At 42.8% G+C, this 23227-nt stretch overlaps 1 protein-coding gene across 2 annotated transcripts in view; it reads left to right on the top strand.

Annotated features, from left to right (window-relative positions):
* pbx4 (pre-B-cell leukemia transcription factor 4) overlaps positions 1–23227 on the top strand; it is a 49369-nt gene that overhangs the window by 4594 nt on the left and 21548 nt on the right. For both annotated transcript variants that reach the window (XM_015948467.3, XM_015948468.3), the window contains exon 2: positions 17342–17415. In XM_015948467.3, the coding sequence (XP_015803953.1) occupies positions 17342–17415 (74 nt within the window). The remainder of the gene's footprint in view (positions 1–17341; positions 17416–23227) is intronic.

Genomic DNA, 23227 nt, shown 5'->3' on the forward strand with positions numbered 1-23227 from the left:
CGCTGCCCTCGCTGCAGCGCTCGTCACTGGCGCAGCCGGGCAGCGCAGCCCACACTCCGCTCTTTTTGCGGTCAATAGATCAATTTCATCTGCTAGTTAAAAAGTTACTTGTGAGGTGAAAAAGAAGGGAGCAGACAGGAGTTTTTCTGGAGGACTGGGAGATGCAGGAAGATCAGAGACGGACAGGACAGGAAGATATGACAATAAAATCAAGAAAACAAAACAAAGTTCTTAAAAAAATTAAATGTAGGTAGATTTATCCCACAACATGTTTGTACCTGTTTAAAGCAATAATTTATCAGCATGTAGTATTTATATAGTTGATACAATTCAGATCATCTTCAAAACTCCGTCCCATGCCCAGGGACGTATCTAAGCATTTTGGGGGCCGAGGCAAAATAAACCCCTGCCAGGTATTTTACGTTGAAGTGCTATCTGTTTTTATATTTGACTTTTTATATTTGCAATAAAGTCCAAAAGTGAAGAATTTGTTATTTATTACTTGATTGTTCAAGCTACCTCACAGAAGTGATCTGTTGTTAAAAATTAAAATAAAAAGGTAATAAAATAAAAAATAAGGAACATTCTGGAACCGTTTCTTCCTTTACTTTTCTTTTTTTCTTCTTCTTTTTGTATCGAAAGTATCGGATCGGGACTCAGTAAAGACAGATTCTCAAAATCAAATGACTCGGACTTGGACTCGAGGGCAAAAAAACCTGATCGGGACATCCCTAATGGCTATTGCCAGTAACAGCTCAGACTCTAGATGACAAGCGAAGATGTGTCATACACAGTAAGTTGATAAGTAGAGAAATACATTTCACTGTAATATTGACTTGTTTATAATTAAAAAAGTAGCTTGGGATTTTTTTATAAGCTGACTGTTTCTAATTCATTGTTAGCTAAATTTTTACTCTCTAGCCTTTTTTACTTGATTATGGAGTAAAACAAAAAAAATGTAGTGGCTTCTTAGGGGTACCTTTGTCACTATTTTCTTGTTTGTGCTGCTGTAACAAATGAATTTCCCCATTATGGGATCAATACAACCTATTCAATTCTAGTCTATTCTATTCTGTTCTATGAAATAACTTCTGGGTCACTCCTATTACTGCCTTAGGATCTTTATAAGATGCTGCAGTGTTTTGTTGGCTGGTGTTGAATTACAAATGCTGGCCCTGCAGCGTTGGCTGGAAAGGCCATGGCAGGGTAGCAGTAGCTTAGGAGGTTGAGCGGGTTGTCCTGTAATCGGGAGGTTGCAGGTTCGATCCCGGCTTTGGACAGTGAATTCTGCTGTTGTGCCCTTGGTCAAGACACTTAACCCACTTCGCCCGTTGGTGGTGGTCGAAGATCTGGTGGCACCTGTGCTCAGCAGTTTTGCCTCTGTCGGTGTGCCCTGGGGTAGCTGTGGCTACATTATAGCATTATGAATGGATGAATGATGCACAGTAGTGTAAAGCGCTTTGGAGTCCTCTGACTCTGAAAGACGCTATACAAGTGTAGGTCATTTATCATTTAACACCACAGGCTCAAACTAGGACTGGGTGATTAATCGAAAATTTATCGTTTAAAATTTCTGACTCTAACAGATATACATTGTCCCATGTCAATGAATTCAGTAATAAAAAATGAAAAGATTGGTGACGTTTATGTCCTTTTCAACCCCTTTTTACAAGAGACACCATGGTGGCAAATCTGTGTAATATTACCACAACCGTGTGTCTTATAAACGCACCATGCTACTATGGCGATGCGCTAATTTTGCAGCATTTGTTCTGCCACGCTTGGTAGTGATAATGCTGTAATTGTCTATCTGATAAATGGCAATAGAATCTTGGTGCAACACAAGGAGGTATCATGATGACTTGCAGAGCTCCGGCCGGCAACTTAATTGACAATAACGGTAAACATGGGCCGTAAGGTTTGTTTTTGAACAGAATCAGCTGAGAAGGCAAAAGCTCCAGGTGCTTCTCTCCGTTGGAGCTGGAGGTCAGATCACCAGGGACGGCACAGGGACAGACACCTTCAGGAGCAGTTTGTTAAAATAAATTTAATGGTTGCGGCTTTGATTGCAATAAAAAGCAAGTTATGTCCAAGATAAAGTCCACGGCAGCGCAGAGACCACTCCCATACCCGCTTTATGCCGCCATCGCCTAATCTTTTGCAAAAAGGACATGAATGCGCCACATTACCACTTTTAAACGACCTAAGGGTCCCAATTGACGACGTTGTTTTGTAAAAACGGCTTAAGAAAATGTACCACCTTGAGTCACATGACATGACTCAACCTAATACAGCCCCATCTAGTGGGCAACTTTTGTTTTTGTGCATACAAGTACTTATCTATTAGGTACTTATCTGACTTATTTAGTTTTCATTATCAATAGGGCTGCACGATATTGGGAAAACCTGCGATATTCGATAACAGTGCTTAATATTACGATATCGATATTACTCACGATAAATGAACAAATACTAAAGTATGCAGTGTTGATGTCGTCTGGCGTGTGACGTCTGCTCTGGGTTCAAAGCAAACAAAACCTAATGCATGAATTCCATTACAACAGAACATTTTTATTGCAAAAATATGCAGCTGCACCTGCTACTGTATTAGCGGCTGCACCTGCTACTGTATTAGCAGCTGCACCTGCTACTGTATTAGCAGCTGCACCTGCTACTGTATTAGCAGCTGCACCTGCTACTGTATTAGCGGCTGCACCTGCTACTGTATTAGCGGCTGCACCTGCTACTGTATTAGCAGCTGCACCTGCTACTGTATTAGCGGCTGCACCTGCTACTGTATTAGCAGCTGCACCTGCTACTGTATTAGCAGCTGCACCTGCTACTGTATTAGCAGCTGCACCTGCTACTGTATTAGCGGCTGCACCTGCTACTGTATTAGCAGCTGCACCTGCTACTGTATTAGCAGCAAAACAACAAACTGCATGCATGCAGTTTCTCAGTGACTTTAAAACATCACCACCACCATAAAACTTTTTCTGATGCTCCAAATACAGAAAAACGTCCCTTACCAGGGTTTTTTTAATAAATAAAAATATCTGAAAATAAGTTTAAATGTTAAATAATAGTTAACGTCTCTTAAATGCAACAGCAAATTCTCTCATTGCTACTGAGCATTTTCTCCACTTATGTGGTTATGATAGAAGGCTGTTGCTGTAATTGGGAAGTGAACTGTGCTGGGCCAAACTAGGAGAATATTAAGATTTTCTGAGGGAAAGAGAAAAACAATTGTCTACCTTTCAGAAGAGGAACTGGCAAAAAAACTACATGGAAATATGTGAAAACATTTGGTTTTATCCCCAAATTGAACAAGTTTACCTAGATCTTAAAAAGCAGCTCAGATGATGAAACTGCAACTATGATTCTGATAACAAGCTAACAAATTGAACTAGCTCCTCTTAAGATAATTGGCTAGCAGAGCTTCTGACTGACAGCTTATGTGCAGCAACAAATCAACTATCCTGATTAACAAAGTTATAAAAGCTCATAAATGAAAAATCACTTTGATGTGTGGGGTAACTTTTCCAGGCCCTCTTTAGCAGGGTGGGACTGGGAGGAGAGTGCTGTAGCCTTTTAGCTGGAAGCTAACCGGAGCCACCACCACCCGGTGGAACACTAGCGACATGGAGGGAGGTGGGTTGGTTCACCGGCACGTTTTGGAGTAAGCCCGGTTACTATCAGCTGCTTAACAACACCGAGCGGACTCACGTTCACATTTGAAAGCAGCGCTGAATCCAGAAACATCAGCACAAAGTGCGTTCATTGCTCTGAGCCAGCATGACGAACAAGGGAACGGCGCCCCTGACTCAGTTCAGGTGATGCTTTCCATCCTAAGGGTCTACGTAGGGGGCGGGCGTATTACGTGAATGGACCCATCTGATTGGCCGCATATCAGAAGGGCTACATTTGATTGGTCAAATAATACTTCCACATAAAAAACTGAGATGGTTTACAAAAAGGTGATTTATGACACGGATGGAAATGTTTGAACCAAACATTTATCGCCGTTTTTGACGTGCTTTGCGATGGGCCTATCGCACGTCCTGTTATCGCGATGATGATAATTTTTCGATATATTGTGCAGCCCTAGTTATCGAGATGAGCTCTTCAATATACTGTGATATTGATTTTAGGCTGTATCGCCCAGCACTACTTCCAACCACATTGAGGTGTTGGACTGTTTATGATTATTTCATTGTAAAATTCTTGCATATTATACCGTTAATGTTGATTCCAATTAAATCACATTTTACACATCTTTTATAAGATGTGTGTTTTAATGTTTTGGGTGCTATAAAGTAAATCATCTGTGGGCATGGAGAGTAAAATGGTAAACGGCCTGTATTTGATATAGCGCCTTCTAGAGTCCTGGACTCCCCCAAGGCACTTTTACAACACAACCAGTCATTCACACATTCACACACACATTCACACACTGGTGGGGATGAGCTACGATGCAGCCACAGCTGCCCTGGGGCGTACTGACAGAGGCGAGGCTGCTGAGCACTGGCGCCACCGGTCCCTCTGACCACCACCAGCAGGCAACGTAGGATAAGTGTCTTGCCCAAGGACACAACGACAGCGACAGACTGAGCGGGGCTCGAACCTGCTACCTGCGTAAAGAGAGTCCGTCAGATTTTTAGGTTTGATTTATTGTAATCCAAGCATTTCTTTGCAAAACCAAAATCTCACTTGCTAATTTTGTGTCTCACAGAATATATTTGTAATCACTGTGTCACACTCCCAGTTTATCCTTTAACTCATTCACTGCTATTGACGACTAGTCATTTGCTTTTTTTTTTACCATGTGGGCATCGGAACGAGCCCCCACACCATGAGAACAAACATCCCAGCTCTAAAACTGATCTTCATCCTTGTACGTCACATGTCACGTGATCAGGAAGCAGAACATCCATGTTTTCGGAGATCGTTTTGGGCCGCTGCTGCTGCAAAAAAAAAAAAAAAAAAGTGAGGCGCGAACCGGAAAAGCTTCTGCAGATCACAATTCAACAACGGGTTATGAAAGAATGGATACACTCGAAACGCGCAGATTTTTCCTGATGTATGAGGTGAGTCTCCTCTTTGTTTTGGTTGTTTTGGCATCGACATCATGCTAGCGTGCAACGTTCTGTGACTCTTAAAAAAACAGTAAAAACGGTGAGAAACGCTTGCAGCAAAGGGCTTTACCAATCAGGAAACGGCTGGCAATGAATGAGTTAATGTGGTGGTCATTTTGGTTTTGTCACTACATCCCAATGTGGTTGAAAAGGTGTGTCAACTTTAACCCACCAGTTTGTGCTGATGGCTTCAGATGACCATGGTGTGTAGAACATGTGTGGATCTCAGAGTAAAAGCTACTGTTTTGAAACATTCATCAAGAAGCTTTGAGAATTAACATGTCGGCTGGCCTAATGGACAGTTTACTGCAGGCTTGCACCCATCTAATTAATAGCCAACATAAGCTTATTAGTCTCTCAACATTGTTTTACAGAACAACATCAGTGAAGAAGTAATATTTTGTTCAAAGCATGTTTACGTTAGAACCGTAACCACATTTATATGGTGTTGATATGGTTCTTCTGTGTAAGTGTGCAAGTCCTTCTGCCTTTTCTAGTTTAGTATTTTTAAAATGTAGTCTTTTAAAGTGACCTGCTGGCTTTCTGGCATTTTTAATTTAACTCTATAATATCTAAAATGGAAAATTTAGAATCATTGTCATGAATTGGTGAAAAATAGATTACAAGGATTTGTATCAAATTGACTGTCAACAAATTCACTTGTTTGATGGGAAAACTGAAATGAAGAAATTATAACAAACTAGATTTTGAATTCAAACACGGTCATGGAACACACACACCTCCCCATGGGCATCTTCCCTGAGACGCTTCTGCCAGAATCGGAAACCTGCTATGTCGGTCGAAACAAGATAGTGCTAAACACCAGTTGCTGTTTTCTAGGTCCAAACATCTTTTGTTGTCCGTGACTTCAAATGGTGTTTTTGTCATTGGGACTCTGGTAGTTTGTCCCAAAGTTGAAGTGGAAGCAGCCGGCTGTTTCTCCTCTGATTAAGTTATTGCTATTATTAGGCCCGAGCAGCGAAAGCGCTGCGAAGGCCTCTTGTTTTTGCTCTGATTATTATTATTTTTTGTTATTCCGTGCCCCCTTTGAACGGCTTTTTGGGGACCTTAACATACCCCAAAACTCACAATATTTTGCAAACTCCTCAGGCCTGGTGAAAAATTTGATATTTTAAAGGTCCCAAAAAAATCGCAAAGAAAATGGCTGAACAGCGCCCCCTACAAAATGAAAAAAAACCCTCTCCATAAAGCTTAGTTTATCGTACAGTTATGAAATTTGGTACACTTGTAGAACTCAACAGTCCGCACAGAAAAGTCTCTTGCAAGCATGGTCAATATCAAACAGGAAGTCGGCCATTTTGGGTTGAAATGGCGATTTTTAGCCGTTTTTGCCGTTTTTAGGGTCCGTTTCTGATTGGATTGCTCGATCATTTTTCGCACGATCGTCTCAAAACTTGTGTAAAATTGCTCAGAAGGAATGGGCGAACAAAATGAGACAAGGATTCTGAGTTTTCGTATATGTTGAAGGGGCGGGGCCAGGCCTCGAAGTTTGACTACTCGCCAAAAAATTTAAAATTGCTATAACTTAATAACTGAAAGGAATAGAATTACCAAACTTTCTGTGGTCATTCGTCATCCAGCCACAAAGTAAAGTGAATGGTCGGATGATGACATCACACAAGCCCCGCCCCCTCAGGACCAAAAAGGTCAAGTTTTACTGTGAAAGGTCCCAAATTGCCCCATTTCACTTAATCGCCACAAACTTGTAGCTGGTAACTCAAGACAAGTGGAGGTTGCTTGGCGTCACTTTATGGGAGTTTTCGGCAGAAGGCGGGGCTGTGGCGGCGCGGCGAAGTCAGGCGTACCGCCATGGCCTTACGTTTGCCTTCCATTTCGTCATTTCTAAAGATATCGTCACGAAACTTGTTGTGAGTGATCCTAGTCCGGCCCCTCAAAAGATCTGATGTGAACATCCGGTGGGCGTGGCCTATTTTCTGAAATAGCGCCCCCTAGGACCATTAAAACTGTCAGCCCCAAGCCATGCTTTGACTGAGGATTACGAAATTTGGTACACTAATGTGGTGTCTCAGGACCTACAAAAAAGTCTCTTGGAGCCAAGTGCAAAGTTGCACAGGAAGTCGGCCATTTTGGTCCAAGTACGCAATTTAGTGGTTTTCGCACACGTTGTTTGGAGAGTGATGCTCCGTCGCCATTTTCACCAATCGCCTTCAAACTTCTGCTATATACTCTTAAGGCATAGGGGAAAAAATTCAACCGTCGGATTTTTCAAAAGTTGAAAGGTGTGGGCGTGGCTAAGCCTCAAACTTTGACCTGTCGCCGCGCCACTCTTTTTTTCACAGCTCCCTACTGGACTCCTTTTACCCAATCGGCAGGAGTCTCTGGCAAATAGCAGTAGACAACTTGAGGTCACTTGGTATCCAGTACTGGAAGGTTTCAAAAAAAGGCGTGGCTTTGGGAGCATGTCGAAAATCGCCATCACGCCATGGAAATACGTTTGCCTCTCATTTCTTCATTTATCGTGATATTGTTACGAAACTTCTGGTGAGTGATCCTAGTCTGACCCCAAAGAGACATAGACACCTGAAATATGTGGGCGTGGCCTAATTTCTGAAATAGCGCCCCCTAGGACCATTTAAACTATTAGCCCCAAGCCATGCTTTCACTGAGGATTACGAAATTTGGTACACTAATGTGGTGTCCCAGGACCTACAAAAAAGTCTCTTGGAGCCAAGCACAAAATTGCACAGGAAGTCGGCCATTTTGGTCCAAGTACGCGATTTAGTGGTTTTCGCACACGTTGTTTGGAGAGTGATGCTCCTTCGCCCTTTTCACCAATCGCCTTCAAACTTCTGCTATATACTCTTAAGACAAAGAGGAAAAGATTCAACCGTCGGATTTTAAATAAGTATAAAGGTGTGGGCGTGGCTAAGCCTCAAACTTTGACCTTTCGCCATAACACTCTTTTTTTCACAGCTCCCTATTGGACTCCTTTTACCCAATCACCAGGAATCTCTGGTAAATAGCAGCAGACAAGTTGAGGTCACTTGGTCTCCAGTACTGGAAGGTTTTGAAAAAAGGCGGGGCTTTGGGAGCATGGCGAAATTCGCCATCACGCCATGGAAATACGTTTGCCTCTCATTTCTTCATTTATCGTGAGATCGCCTCAAAATTTGTTGTGAGTGATCCTAGTCTGACCCCCAATAGAAATGGTCAGTTTAAGTTTGTGGGAGTGGCCTATTTTCTGAATTAGCGCCCCCTAGGACCATTAAAACTGTCAGCCCCAAGCCATGCTTTGACTGAGGATTACGAAATTTGGTCCACTAATGTGGTGTCTCAGGACCTACAAAAAAGTCTCTTGGAGCCAAGTGCAAAGTCGCACAGGAAGTCGGCCATTTTGGTCCAAGTACTCGATTTAGTGGTTTTCGCACACGTTGTTTGGAGAGTGATGCTCCATCGCCCTTTTCACCAATCGCCTTCAAACTTCTGCTATATCCTCTTAAGACATAGAGGAAAAAATTCAACCGTCGGATTTTAAATAAGTATAAAGGTGTGGGCGTGGCTAAGCCTCAAACTTTGACCTTTCGCCATTACATTACTTGACTTAATAACTCCCATGTGCACGATCAGATCTATATCAAACTTTGTCTGTGTGATCACTGACCACATCTCAAGGCAACGTCATTGTGGACAGCTGACAACACCTAAGCCCCGCCCCCTGACAACAGGAAGTCTATTGTTTTATGGTGAAATGCCCATATTTGTCCCCCCTAATCTAGTCAACATGACACTAAGGTCATGCACTGTCTTCATGATGTTGTAATGACCATTCTGATCTGATAACTTTCCAGAAAGGGAGGGGCTTTGATGCCATAGCGAATTCTGGCATGACGCCGTGACCTTACGTTTGATCGTAATTTCCACAAACAGCCTCCCATCTGCACGAGACTGAACATGACAATCAACAATGATGCCCTTTATCGAATGAGACACAAACAGTTGGTCAGATTTGTATGTTGTCACCACAGCGCCCCCTACACACCATTGAAACTGTAATAACTCCTACAGACCAGGTCGTTACTGCACCAAACTTGCTATGTGTCATCACACAAAGGCACCCAACACAATCCTGTGGTAATTGGTTGATATCCCTTTAGCTCCGCCCCCTGATAGATATTAGGCCCTGAATAACACATGCATGATGCAATTCACACCAAACTGCACACAAATGACTGTTATCAACCTATAAACTTCTTCATTGATTAATTCCTAAATTTGAGACAGCGCCCCCTAGATACATAAAACCTTTGTAACTTCTGCAAAAACGCTCCAAACTATATCAAACTTTGTGGGAGTCATCACACAACTGCAATAAACACATGTATGTGCTCACTTGTTCAATTCACTTTAACTCCACCCACTTACAGCTTTTTGTCTCTAGATGACCCATGCAACGTTTGATTGATGCCAAATTAACAGAAAACCATCTTTGATGACCAAAGATGACCTCTATGGCATTTTGTTGTAAATGGTCACAGCGCCTCCTAGATGGGTTCAAACTTTATTAACTTCTAAAGACAAGGTCAGAATGGCATTATACTTGGCTTGTGACATCACGTGACTGCACCAAACACATTGATTGAGTTGTTGGTTCAAATCCCTGTAGCTCCGCCCCTTTCACTCACTGGCTTTAGATAACGCACACAACGTCCGATTGATGCCAAAATAACAGAAAACCATCTTTGTCAACCAACGCTGACCTCAATGGGACTTTTCTGTAGTTGGTCACAGCGCCCCCTAGATATCTTTAACCTTCGATGACTTAAAAAAACATGGTCAGAATAGCATTAAAGTTGGTCACTGTCATCACACCATCAGTGTGGTAAAGATAGAGTATGCCCTAGTGGTGAGACGTGTAATTCAATGGTAAGCTCAGAGGGGATGCTGAGTCATGGTGAGGTGCGGACAAGGTGACCGTTAGCGGTTTCTGGTGTCGGGGTGGTGGACTTTCTGTTCCGGGGACGTGCCCTGGTGCCCCGGGCTGCCGGCCAGGCCGGAGCGGCGCGGAGCTGCGAGGGCCGAACGACGCTGCTTGCAGCTTTAATTGTTTTTCTTCTTCCTTTTCTTTAGGTGTATGTGCTTTTGTAATGAGTGAATTTCCCCACTGTGGGATTAATAAATTATATTCTATTTTATTCAGCTGCAAGCTTCTCACACCTGTGGTGGAAGTGCAGAGGTGCGGCGGTTCAGCAAGACTGACAACTGGATGGTCCAATTATTGCTTTCAGCCCAAAACATTTTATTGGCTGAGGTTTTCAGACTAATGCGAGAGAGCCCCTTGATAATATTTGTTGCTATACTGTGTCACAACGTTGTTAAGAGGCATAAAAATGTTTTAGGCTAATTTGTTGACCTAATTTCACATTGCAGCTTTAACACTTTAGACACTCAAACACGAGTTACTGTGTGTTACATGTTGTGGCTATTTGAGCTTTTCACATAACTTAAAGGGACAATGTGTAGTTTTTATAATTTATCTCTGGAAACATCATTCAAAATGTTGTTGAAAATTAATTAAATGATGACTAGTTGTTGAAAAATAGTGCCAGCTTCTTAACATATAACCATAACAATCTGGTCTAAAATACACGGGAGTGGGTCTAAGGCCCAATCCAATTACTCGCACTTGCGCCCTTAAATTGCGCATTCCTGGCCAGGGGTGCGAGTGTGTAGGGTGTCCTGATTCTCAGTTGTGGAAGTTGACCACATTGCATCCTTATCTGTACTTCACCAGGGGTACTACCCACAAGTCATTGCTGCAGGAGAAAAGGCCCAAGTTCCTTTTCTAAAAATATGTATTTTCTAATTAAATTAGTTAATTTTAGGATTATTAGTTGATGCTCTAAAACTTTTAGATAAAGCAGCAATAAATGTAAATTTATTTCAAATCATTGTTTGGTTGTTTGTTTAAAAGTTGTCAATATGTTTTTGAAAAAAGTATCACAGCAACCAGCATCCCGGCATGCGTTGCGATCGATGGATGCAATGCTCCCTGTCTAATTTCTGCAATCATTTGCACACTTGTGTACTACACACTCAAAGCCTTACCCCCAAATTCCACTACCTCCGCTCCGCTCCAACACGAACGCCGGAGCAAAATCGGTCCCGTTGTAGTCAATCAGAGCAATTCCACTACTGCGGCTGTGCTCCGGCTGTGCGGCGCCGTGCGCCGCCCTCTGTTCCGGCGTCCGGCAAAAATAGAATCGATCCTATTTTCGCCGGACGCCGGAGCACCTCCGCAATAAATGGACAGAAATCACAACCGCCAAACAGGAAAAGGAGCAAGCACAACTTCCGTTTTTCACAATCAATCGATAAACAAAAGGCGTTTTTTGTTTCATATGAACAGGTTTAACAACTTTTAACAACTCTCAATGGCGGCTGAAGTTTAAATGCACAAAAGTAAGCCATAAATACAGTTTCTACTATCAAAGTAGTCACACTTTGTTGATCCAAACACTGCTGATCTCTCAACACAAATGATGGGCAGATTAAACAGTTCATGCCGATGCTTCTCCCACACAACGGGTGTTTGGGTCTAACTTCTGCGTTTATTGCTCGGACTGTATCGCAAGATCTCTAAAATCCTGCGCATGCTTGTTTGCCCACCTCAGGTCTCTGCACCGGAGCGGAGCCGTTGTAGAGCGGGTACCAGTAAAAATTGAGTTCGGAAGCGAGCGGCTGCAGAAGGCGGGGGCGGACCGGAGCGGAAGTAGTGGAATTTGGGGGTCACAGTTCACTTTCGCCAAGTGCACTTTGCTGAAGTCCGCAGGGTGCAGTGCGAGAATTGAGATTGGGCCTAAGTCACTCTGCTCCACACTCTGTTCTTGTCTTAACAACTTGTGCCCTTTAGCCACTAGACCTGCTAGATCCTCTCAGTCGCACCCTTGGCTAAATGACACCCTCTGGTCTCTACGCACCAATCTTAGAGCTGCGGAACGGAAATGGCACAAAACAAAAGATCCTGGTGATCAATTGAAATTTCATGAATTACTGTCCTCATTCTCCGCCAGCATCACTGATTCAAAGAAAGCTTTCTACACTGAAAAATTCTCAGCTCTACTGACTCTCAGAAACTATTTTCGACATTCAAAACTCTGCTCAACCCTCCACCTCCTACCAACAATCTATCAGCTGACACCTTTGCCTCATACTTCACTGACAAAGTGGCAGCTATAAGCAAACAGTTTACTCAACTGGCCACTCCTGAACATTCGCTACCACAAAGTCCTTCTAGCCCAACTATCTCAAGCCCTACTGCTTCTTTTTCCTCTTTTTCCCCTCTCACTGAGAACTGTGTGTCGAAGCTTCTCACGTGCAGCTGCCCTACTACATGCCCACTCTACCCCATTCCGAGTAAGCTGCTCCAAGCAATTGCTCCTACAGTAGCCGCAGCAGGCATACATGTGATCAACGCTTCAATGGCATCCGGTACATTTCCCACCTCTCTCAAGCATGCTCAGGTTAAACCGCTGTTAAAACAACAATCTCTTCCTCCAAATCATGTGGAGAATTACCGACCTATCTCTCTCCTCCCTTTTCTGTCCAAAATCATTGAAAGGGTGACTTTCAAGCAGATCACAGAACCTCTCACAAAACTGTCTGCTTGACCCTTACCAATCTGGGTTCAAAAAGGGCCACTCCACTGAAACTGCTCTGTTAGCAGTGACGGAATCCTTAAAAGAAGCTAAAGCGACTGCCAAATCCTCAGTGCTTATCCTGCTCGACTTATCGGCTGCATTTGACGCTGTCAACCATGGCTTCCTTTTGTCCACACTCTCTAGCATGGCCATCACAGAGAAAGCACACACCTGGTTTGAATTGTGCCTCACAGGACAATCATTCAGCTTATCTTGGCTTGGACAATCCTCTACCGTGCACCATCTTGCCACAGGAGTCCTCCAGGGCTCTGCACTAGGACCTCTTCTCTTTGCCATATACACCACCTCACTGGGTGAGATCATTCAATCACATGGCTTCTCCTACCACTGCTATGCAGATGACACCCAGCTCTGTCTGTCATTTCCACCGGACGACCACACTGTCTCTGCACGAATATCAAACTTTCTCTCTGACATATCAAAATGGATGAAATCCGCCATCTCCAACTCAACCTCTCTAAAACTGAACTACTTGTCATCCCAGCAAAACCATCCATACAGCACAATATCTCAGTCAAAAATGACTTCCTATCTCTGGCTCCTTCAAAGGCAGTTTGAAATCTGGGTGTTGTGATTGAAGAACACATGACCTTTAAAGATCATGTTGCCTCTGTTGCTCGTTCATGCCGCGTTGCGCTGTATAACATACGAAAGATCAGACCATACCTAACACAACATGCCACCCAGCTCCCGGTGCAATCTACTGTCATCTCCCGCCTCGATTACTGCAATGCCCTTCTAACTGGTCTTCCAGCCTGTACTGTGAGACCTCTTCAAATGGTCCAGAATGCAGTGGCACGTCTGGTCTTCAATCAGCCAAAAATAGCACACGTCACCCCTCTGTTCATTGAGCTCCACTGTCTACCGCTAGCTGCACGCATCAAATTCAAATGGCTAACACTAGCATACAAAGTCCGAGATGGTACGGCTCCCATCTACCTGAATCCTCTTGCAAAGGCTTACGTCTCAGCCCGGCCACTCCGGTCATCACGGGATCGTCGGCTAGCAGTGCCTACACTACGCTCAGGACATTCCATGTTGTCGTTCTTTTTTAAAACACAGAAATGGTTTTGTTACCTGTAATTGACGCTACTGTTTACAGTTGACAATTACAGGTAACAAAACCGTTTCTGTGTTTTAAAAAAGAACGACAACATGGAATTAGAAATAACGCACAGCAAGAACACACCTAAGACGCTCAGGACAGTCCAGGCTCTTCTCATGCATTGTTCCACAAATGTGGAATGACCTACCAAGCACTACAAGAACAGGGGCTTCCTTTTCGACTTTCAAGAAACTCCTGAAGACCCTGCTCTTCAGAGAGCATCTTCTAAACTAGCACCCTCCCTGCACCTGTCCCCCTCTCTACTGTCCACTCCTTGTTCCCTCCTCTCCATGATTCATCATGCTGCCTCACTGCCACCTACGACTGACTGGAAATTGTTTGTTGTTGTTATTGTTGTTGTTAGCCTCAAGGGCAACATGCCGATTATAACTTGTAAGTCGCTTTGGTTTGCTAAATACATAAACATATTAGATGCCATGTTTCCTTCTACGGGAGCCCTTGAGGACAAAATGCATGACTGATTTGTAACAAACGGTTATGAAACTTTTACCATTCATAAACGTTGTCGTTTTCACGTTTACCTCCTTACTCATTGCCACTGATGAAAGGGAGCCTGATGTGCTTGTCATTGTGCTGAAGTTTCCACTCCCCATGTCTTTTTGACCATAATGGACAATGGGCATCCATTGGTAAGGTCTTACTCCAACAGGAAAATACAGCTTGATTGCAACAGTTTAGGTATCTGCTGCCCCCTATCGCCAGGAAAACTACTATAATCAGTTCAGTTGTCATTTCCCACAACAAATTCCCTACTTCTTATGGTGCATGCAGGTAAACTGTCTGCTCAGTATTTAGTAAGAGTCAAACCAAATCCATACATGGTGTGCAAAAAGGAAGAACAACTTTAATTTATTAATTTAGCTACTTTGTCACAGTTTCATTAGTGTTATTCCTATTCATTGTTATGAATTCATATTAAAAATAACATAATAATTAAACCTAGAAATTCCAGGATAGGCTTTTTAGTATTGTGCTATTTCCTAAGTTGGGCCCTATTTTCCTATAAAACCTTTATTATCAGTGCACTCTATGGATCATCTGTCATATAGCAGCTGTATCAGGTTCCTCATAGCTGCATTAAAATCAATAACTTTCAAAAATAAAAAGCTGTAATCAAAAGAAAACATACAGTATTTGATGCAGATAGTGTCAGTGGCACTGTCTCTGATTAAGACACTACTAGAGCTGCCACAAATTATTTTATTAGTTGACTAATCACTAGTTTTTTTTAGCGATTAGTCAACTAATCACTAATTTTTTTGCAATTAGTCGAGTAGTCAAGTCATGCATACAGTATAGTTTATTGCACCAGGATGCAGCTGCTCTACAAATCATTAGCTTCTAGTTTGAAGTGTGATCTGTTATGTGCCATCTAAAGGACAAGATGATAGCTTATCAAACAACAGGGGTGTCATGTCCGTCACCAACAAGTTCAAAATTGTCTTGGTCAGAACGTTTGCTTGCCGATGTGTGCATGTTGGCTTGATAACAAACTCATCTACTGAGGAGGAGCACTTTTTTCCACTGTAACGTAGCGGGGTACAATAAATCATTAGCATAATGTTAGAGCAAATATGTGATATACGTGTGCTAAAGGTAGTGAAATTGCCATTACTACTGTTGTTGCTACAGCTATAAATACAAGTAATTCCCTATCTATGTTAGCAGCTCACGAAAGGTAATTATCATACAGAGGTGACTGTCCCTCTTTCTCTGCCATGCCGTGCTTCTTTTTAAGGTACTCATGCCTCACCGTGAAAGAAGATTTCTACTTTGCAGAGTTTTCACTGTTCAGGGTTTTCTTCTATCTTTGTAAAATATTCCCAAAACTTTTGAGCTATGTTGCTGACTTGCCATGTCTTGTTTTTTTCCGATGACACGGCGGCTCACCCGGATGGCCTCTACTGCGCATGTGCGTTGAGCAGAAAGGCAGAAAGCTGCAGTGGTGCCTTAGCAGGCAATACAAACACACAAAAAAACAGTTTCATGGAAGAAACTAAGTAATTTCTTACATTTATTGTTGCCTTTTTTGTTTGTCAACATCAAAGTGACAAATAGACTAATCGTGGCAACACTGGGCACTACCAGTGTTAAAGCATTGGTGTTTTGTTTTCATATTAAAGCTGAAAATTGATCTGTGAGCTCCAATATACTTTTTGTAAAATTACCAAGGAAAACCTATTTTCTGTTTTATTCTAACACACATCGAGACAAGCCAGTTGAGGTGGCTAGGGCATCTGGTCAGGATGCCTCCTGGACGCCTCCCTGGTGAGGTTTACCGGGCATGCCCAACTGGAAGGAGGCCTAAAGGAAGACCAAGGACACGTTGGAGGGACTATGTCTCTTACCTGGCCAGGAACGCCTTGGGATTCCCCCGGAGGAGCTGGCCCAAGTGGCTGGAGAGAGGGAAGTCTGGACCTCTCGACTTAGGCTACTGCCCCCGCGACCCGACTTCGGATAAGGGGGTGAAAATTAATGGATGGATGATCGGATGAATTCTAACACAACTACTTCTAACTAAATACTTGCACACTTGTAGCATAGTAGCATGTGGAATTGTGCATTTAGGCAGAAAAGAAAATTTTCACACGATCTACGTCACACTGTCACCTAACATTTATGGACTCACCCATCTTGTCTCACAACAGGGAAGACTGTTGTTGGTTTAGCATCCAGGAAACGGCAGAGAACGTCTCAACTAGTAAAAGCTAACTATTAGCATTAGCAACACCACTGCACAGCAGAACTCCTCCAGGCTTGTGTTATTTGTTGCGATAAAACATAAACGTTGCAGGGCAAACAGAGTCAGTGGTCGGGTTGTGTTGTCGTTAGGCAGTCTAAGGCGAGATGTCTAAATATCAGGAAATAAAGACTTCAAATCCTGGTATGTTCAGCTCACTTCTAGTTCCTGAAACAGGCACTCTGTAACACCCCCCACCTGAGTACGACTGACAGGGCATTCTTTCTTACTAGAGACCACTGTAAATGTATTAAAATATGACTAAAATACCACTTTAATAAATAAAAATGAGTGAACTGCCTATTTATTACCTGTGGAATTAGGTTCACAGTAATAGTGACCTTTGGCATTGTTACCTTTACCACATTGCAAAGCATTCAGATCACAAGATTACTCATGGTAGTTTGGATTATTGCATCAAGGATGCTGCTGCACTTACAAAGGCATCAGCCCATTCAAAATGCCTTTTACACGTCATGGCTCTGTTATTTTATTTAACACCACACTTTAGAATTGCTATATGCATAATACATAAGTATCTTTTTCACCAGTTTTTATGGGGTAAGAACCTAAAATGAGATGTCGGTCTGTTTATCCCAATCCTTCCTTTCTCCCTCTTATTCACTCTTCTTTCTTGCAGGAAGCATGCCTTGAACTGTCACAGAATGAAGCCAGCGCTCTTCAGCGTTCTCTGTGAGATCAAAGAGAAGACGGGTGAGATTTTTGTCTCCATATACTCTAGTGTGCACAAGATGTAACTAACCAGGGATGTGAAAAGAGCCTTTTGCTCCAGGTTTTCTAGTATTCAATGATTAATTATAGAACTGTATTGATTGATTAAATGTAGTTTATGAACTTATTGAGCTTTGGTTTAACTTCACTTTAAATGAGCACTGGTTTCTTTGTTGTTTAGAGCTTTTGTTTATAGAACATTAACCTATTTCTGGGTGTTGTTCATACTTCACATTGACCACAATAAACAAATCATAGTCGACTGATACCTTTGAATCTTAAGGCAGCAGTACTTGCAAGTTCCTTTATAATTGTATTTCACCTTTCTTTTTCAGATTGAGCTAAAGCACCGAAATCCATAATCTGTGACTGAGTCTTACATTATTGCCTTTTCCCATTTCAAATGTTAAACAGTAATTTGACAAAGTGTATGAACCAGCAGGTTTTTTTTTCACAATTAAATATCAGCAATAGTTGTTTTATTGGAGCTGAAAAGACTTAATGCAGCACTTAAACTATCACAACTAATATATTAAAATGAAGCACAGTAGTTTCACACTTTGCAGTTAAATTATCCTACCACTGGATATTTTTGGGAATACATTGCTGCAACATTAGTAGCTTTGCTTCTACGGTGTTTTAAATGGATGAGACTCAAATAAATCTTGTAAATCACTGCATTTAGATATCTATGTTCAGTATAATCGTCAAGCTTTCAGATTTTCTTTTTCTGACCTTTTATTGTTTGGACCAGATATGTTTAGTGTGTGGTTCTGGTTATGCCAGTTTTTTTTTACCTTCAGTGCTGTTTTTCTCTCTCTTGCTTTTTGTGTGCATCTTCTAACAGTCAGCCTCTCTTGTTCAAATACAATTTGAAAATGCTGCACTGCTGCCTGTTGTGGCCCTCTGTCAGTAATGTATTATTGCTCTCCAGTGATTGGTGAAAAGTAAAGGCTAGGCTTGAGAGAGTGGGGCAGGATACACGGTTTCCCAGGCAACCGGTGGTCTTATTTACCCTAATGCCATTCACTTTGATTTTCACATGGAGTCTCTCTACAAACTAGATAGTGGAAATGTGAGTACTTGTTCTCTAGGAACAACAGAAATGCTGACACAGAACATGGTTAGATGTATAGTGCATTCATGCTTGAGGTGAATATTCCAGCCATTGAGATGCAGAGATCTTAGGCTTTGCGTGTACTGTGCTGGCCATCTGCCACGCTGCTCCCTGCCCTCTGTACCTGCTTTGGCATTTCACCACCACAGAGACCCCCTGTTGGCCTCATTGTCTATCTCTGATATTTAAAATGACTTGTCTTCGTTGTAGTTTGTCAGCTGACTCATAACATGGGCAATGATTTTATGCAGCATTTTCTCACTAACATGCAGTTGGTCTTCCTTACACACACACACACACACACATACACACATGCGCGCGCGCACACACACACACACACACACACACACACACACACACACACACACACACACACACACACACACACACACACACACACACACACACACACACACACACACACACACACACACACACACCGAAAAGGGATAAAAGCAAACTCTGTCTTGGGTCTACTCGTACTGCCTCGGTCTTGTCCTCTCCCCCTCCCTCTCTGTACCTCGCTCCCATTCTTGAAAGAGAAGACTTGCTCTGAACTCAGGGCTTTGATATGGTAATGTAATGGTGGTGGTGGAGGAGGAGAGGAGGTGGGGCGTGGGGGAGGGGAGGTGAATTCCTTTGAGTGCTGCAGTTGGTTAGATTGTTTTCATTGTAAAAGAAATGTTCTGCGCAAATGTCAGCATCCAACCTCCCCCTACTGCTTTAAACCCCAAGAAACACCTAGTTTACCATCGTCCTGAGTTCTCACAACAAACATGACCAAACATGAAGGTTTTTCCTTTTATAATTTAATAAAGATGAACTACAAGAAGAAGAAAATACTTTAGGAAAGACTAAAATGATCAGTTTTCTTTCTTCTTGCACACATGGGTATTTGTAGTAACCTTTGTCACAGTGGGACAGTTTATACTGAAGTCTCACAGACAAACTCAAAGTTTTCTTTTAGTGTAGGTGTGTTCATCTTTAATATTCTCTCTATGCTTCACATGCATTCACTCATTCTATATTGTTACCTTCATCAAGTATATTTTTTCAACTCAAGTTTATTTATAAAGCACCAAATCACGACGAGTTGTCTCAAGGTACTTCACACAGTAAACATTCCAATACAGGTCAGTTCAGATCAGTAAAAAGTTTCCTATATAAGGAACCCAGCAGGTTGCATCAAGTCACTGACTAGTGTCAGAGTCTTTACAGCAATCCTCATGCTAAACAAGCATTTAGTGACAGTGGAGAGGAAAACTCCCTTTTAACAGGAAGAAACCCCCAAGGGATCCTGGCTCAGTATAAGCAGCCATCCACCACGACACACTGGGGATGGAGAAGACAGAGCAGACACGCACGCACGCACGCACGCAAACACACACACACACACACACACACACACACACACACACACACACACACACACACACACACACACACACACACACACACACACACAGTTTGAGAGCAAAGTGCTCAGTTAGGAACATATGGAACAATCAGGTCACTGATGTATGATGGAGCTTGATTATTAAGAGCTTTATATGTGAGAAGGAGGATCTTAAAATCTATTCTGAATTTAACAGGCAGCCAATGTAGGGAAGCTACAACAGGAGAGATATGATCTCTCTTTTTAACCCTCTGGACGCATGCATTGCAGATTTGCAACGTTAAAACCTACCTACCTTGTTACTCCACATATGTATTTCATGAGCATTTTTAACTCAGAAGTTCCCCTGAAGGACTTAGTTGTTCTTCCTTTTATCAAAACTTATTTTGTAGGGCTGTAGCGACGCCTCGATGACGTCGACGGCTCGATTCTAAAAATTTGTCGACGTCAGATCCGGTAGTCGACGCACCGCGCCCACTTGTTGCATCCACAGGAGTTTGTAAATAGAAGAGGAATCTGCATGTTTTTCCTCTAGTTCGCCCTCTTCTCCACCTTCACTAACATCTCCGCCAAATACCGAAGACCCGGAACAACGTCCGTCCGCTACTAGATTCCTTTCCTGTTTTGCCCGCCTTCGTCTTCCGGCAACGGAAAACAACTTCCGGGGTCAGATGCGCTGCTCCGTCTTTACCGCAGATGTAGAACATCACCGGGAGCGTTTCTCCCTTCATAAAGGAGCTTCTTTCAGACATTAGCAGAGCTGTTTTGGTGGTAGCAGTCTCTCCTGCGTGCTGGTCTGTTTGCTGCTGGGTGTTTTTGGTTTACCGTAAATCCTCTAATACAGGCCCGGGCCTGTATTTGACTCAAGCTCATCGAGCTCCAGGCCTTTATTGGAAGGAGGGCCAGTATTAGAGGCAGGCCTCTATTTCTATTTGAGCAAAATGAACTAATGGTTCGCTGGAGTTTTTGACAATTAAAATTGCGCCCACATTTTCAAAGTTAAACACATTTCTTTTAACAACGGTAGTTTCTGCTTCAGCCCTCTCCCCCCTCCCCCTGCGCAGCAGCCGCAAACTCACTGATGCGCCTGCAGCCTCTCTGAGTTCCTGCTGCTCTAAACATTAAAATAATTATTTCATTTTCTGTTCCTCACTTCTGATGACCTTCAATGGTGTCTGTTTGTTGCAACAGCAGGTACAAAAACTAACTTTTTATTTGACTATTTTTCTGTCCTGTCTGTTTATTATCTTCCTGCATCTCCTCTCAATCCTAAAGAAAAACTGCTGCCTGGGTTCATATATATTCACCTCATGAGTTACCTTTGAACTGCAGTTCTAAAAGATCTACCGACCGCAAAAACAGCGGAGCGCTTGCTGTTTGGCGGCTGTATCAGTGATCAGTGCATCGGAGGACAAGGTGATGCCCACAGCGCCCCGCTCCACAGCATGCAGCGAAACGCATCAGGCGCAAATAAAAGACAGAAAACATTAAAGGAAATGAACCGACATGAACGATCGCGTGTCAGTACCTACGGTCTGGCACAGCGCGTTGCTGATCACAGAGAATGTGATCATACGATAATTCAATAGGGAGCGTGGTTTCACAGACGCGGAAATGATAGCGTCGGTGAAACGCCGGCTGATCTAGGAAACCCCCGAGCGTTCGAGCGTCAACGAAGTGACACGGAAATGCCGGGCTTTCCAGAAGTAAGTAAGATAACTTACTATGAGCTGATAGTTCGTTGGATTGATTGGTAGGTTGGAAACTCTGATCGTGAATCTGAAGAAACGATTACTGAGTGGTGAGCTGGAAAGGCGACTTCCGTTTATAGCCGCGGTTTGTGACGTAGGTGTGACGTGAAGGGAATCCCCGCGAGGGGCATGCTGGGAGTCCCTACTTCGCGGATTTTCACCTATCGCGGCCAGGTCTGGAACGCATCTACCGCGATAAACGAGGGATTACTGTAGTTCATACAACCCCTACTGCTGCTCTCCAGAGTGTTCTGCAGCATAATCAGCACGTTCTCTTTGAACTTGATAGTGTAATGACCTGGCTGGGGTTGTAAGCCAGGTGCATTCTGGGTATTGTGTTATATGTGTTTCCTATCGTTCTGCTAGTTCCTATGTGCTGATTTGCGTGTTGTGTGAGTGTTATGTAAGCCACAGAGAAGGTGATGTGTGTTCTGTGGAGCGGGTTGAATTAGCATGGTTAACTGACACCATGACTCTGTGTGGTAGGAGCGTGATAGAGGATCGTGTCTGTAGCATTACAAAGCGTTGAAGAAAAAGCCTCATAAAGGTCTGCGTGAACCCCTACTGCCTTCTGCTGGTTGGTTTGGGGACTATAACCCTACCGCTGGGACGCTTGTACTTGCTTGTTACCACATTCCATCCGGCCACAATAAGAGACCGGCCATTATTTACCTCAGCTGACTTTGACGCCGGCCAAAATTGGAGACCCGGCTTTTAATTGAATACCGGCCTGTATTAGAGGATTTACGGTATTTAAACTTGGTAACTTGAACTTAACGTTGGTAAAGCTACTGTTAGCATCTTCGCTAACAGCTTCTTGCGTTTGGATAAGCTGTTACGTTTTGGTTTAGAGTTCATCTTTTTTGTGGCGTAGATCTCCCTTTTATTACATTTAGAGTGTTGTGGGTTTTTGGTTTAGTGTAAAATATCACCTTGAGTTTGTTTAACCGCCCAGTTTAGAGTTTGGAACTTTGGAGATCCTTATTTTTGTCCAGAACCCAGTAATCTTTGCCCAGTGGGACATCCCTAGTTATTTGTACTTTGTTTTAATTCCCCACAGGCAGAATTAGTTTTATTATTCCCAACCTGTGGATGGAAAGGTTTATGTTTTTTTGTTGTTGTAAATAAACCTGATCATCATTTTAACTTTTAAATTCCGTTATTGTCCCTTCCTTTTTGCACATGAGCCAAACTCCCCAGGAAGAGTCGTAACACCACTCGCTTCATGCTCATAAGTGACCAAAACAAAGCAGCATGGAGACACTCCGTCTCCAACCACCTCTCAGGCAGCAGCCTGCACTCCCAAGTTCTACACGTCACCAGAACATAACCAACCAACACAATAAAAGCAGTGTTATACAAAATGGAAGGCCTGTAGTGTTTATTCTCTCACAGTAACAATTTATCAATGTTTTTGAGGAATTTATTGGAGATTTTGTGGTTTTTATTAACTGTGCAATAGAAAAATAATCATTAGATTAATTGTCTAAATAGTCATTAGAATAGTCGACTATTCGATAAAATAATCGT

Source organism: Nothobranchius furzeri, chromosome 5 (assembly GCF_043380555.1).
Source record: "Nothobranchius furzeri strain GRZ-AD chromosome 5, NfurGRZ-RIMD1, whole genome shotgun sequence".
Classification (NCBI taxonomy): domain Eukaryota; kingdom Metazoa; phylum Chordata; class Actinopteri; order Cyprinodontiformes; family Nothobranchiidae; genus Nothobranchius; species Nothobranchius furzeri.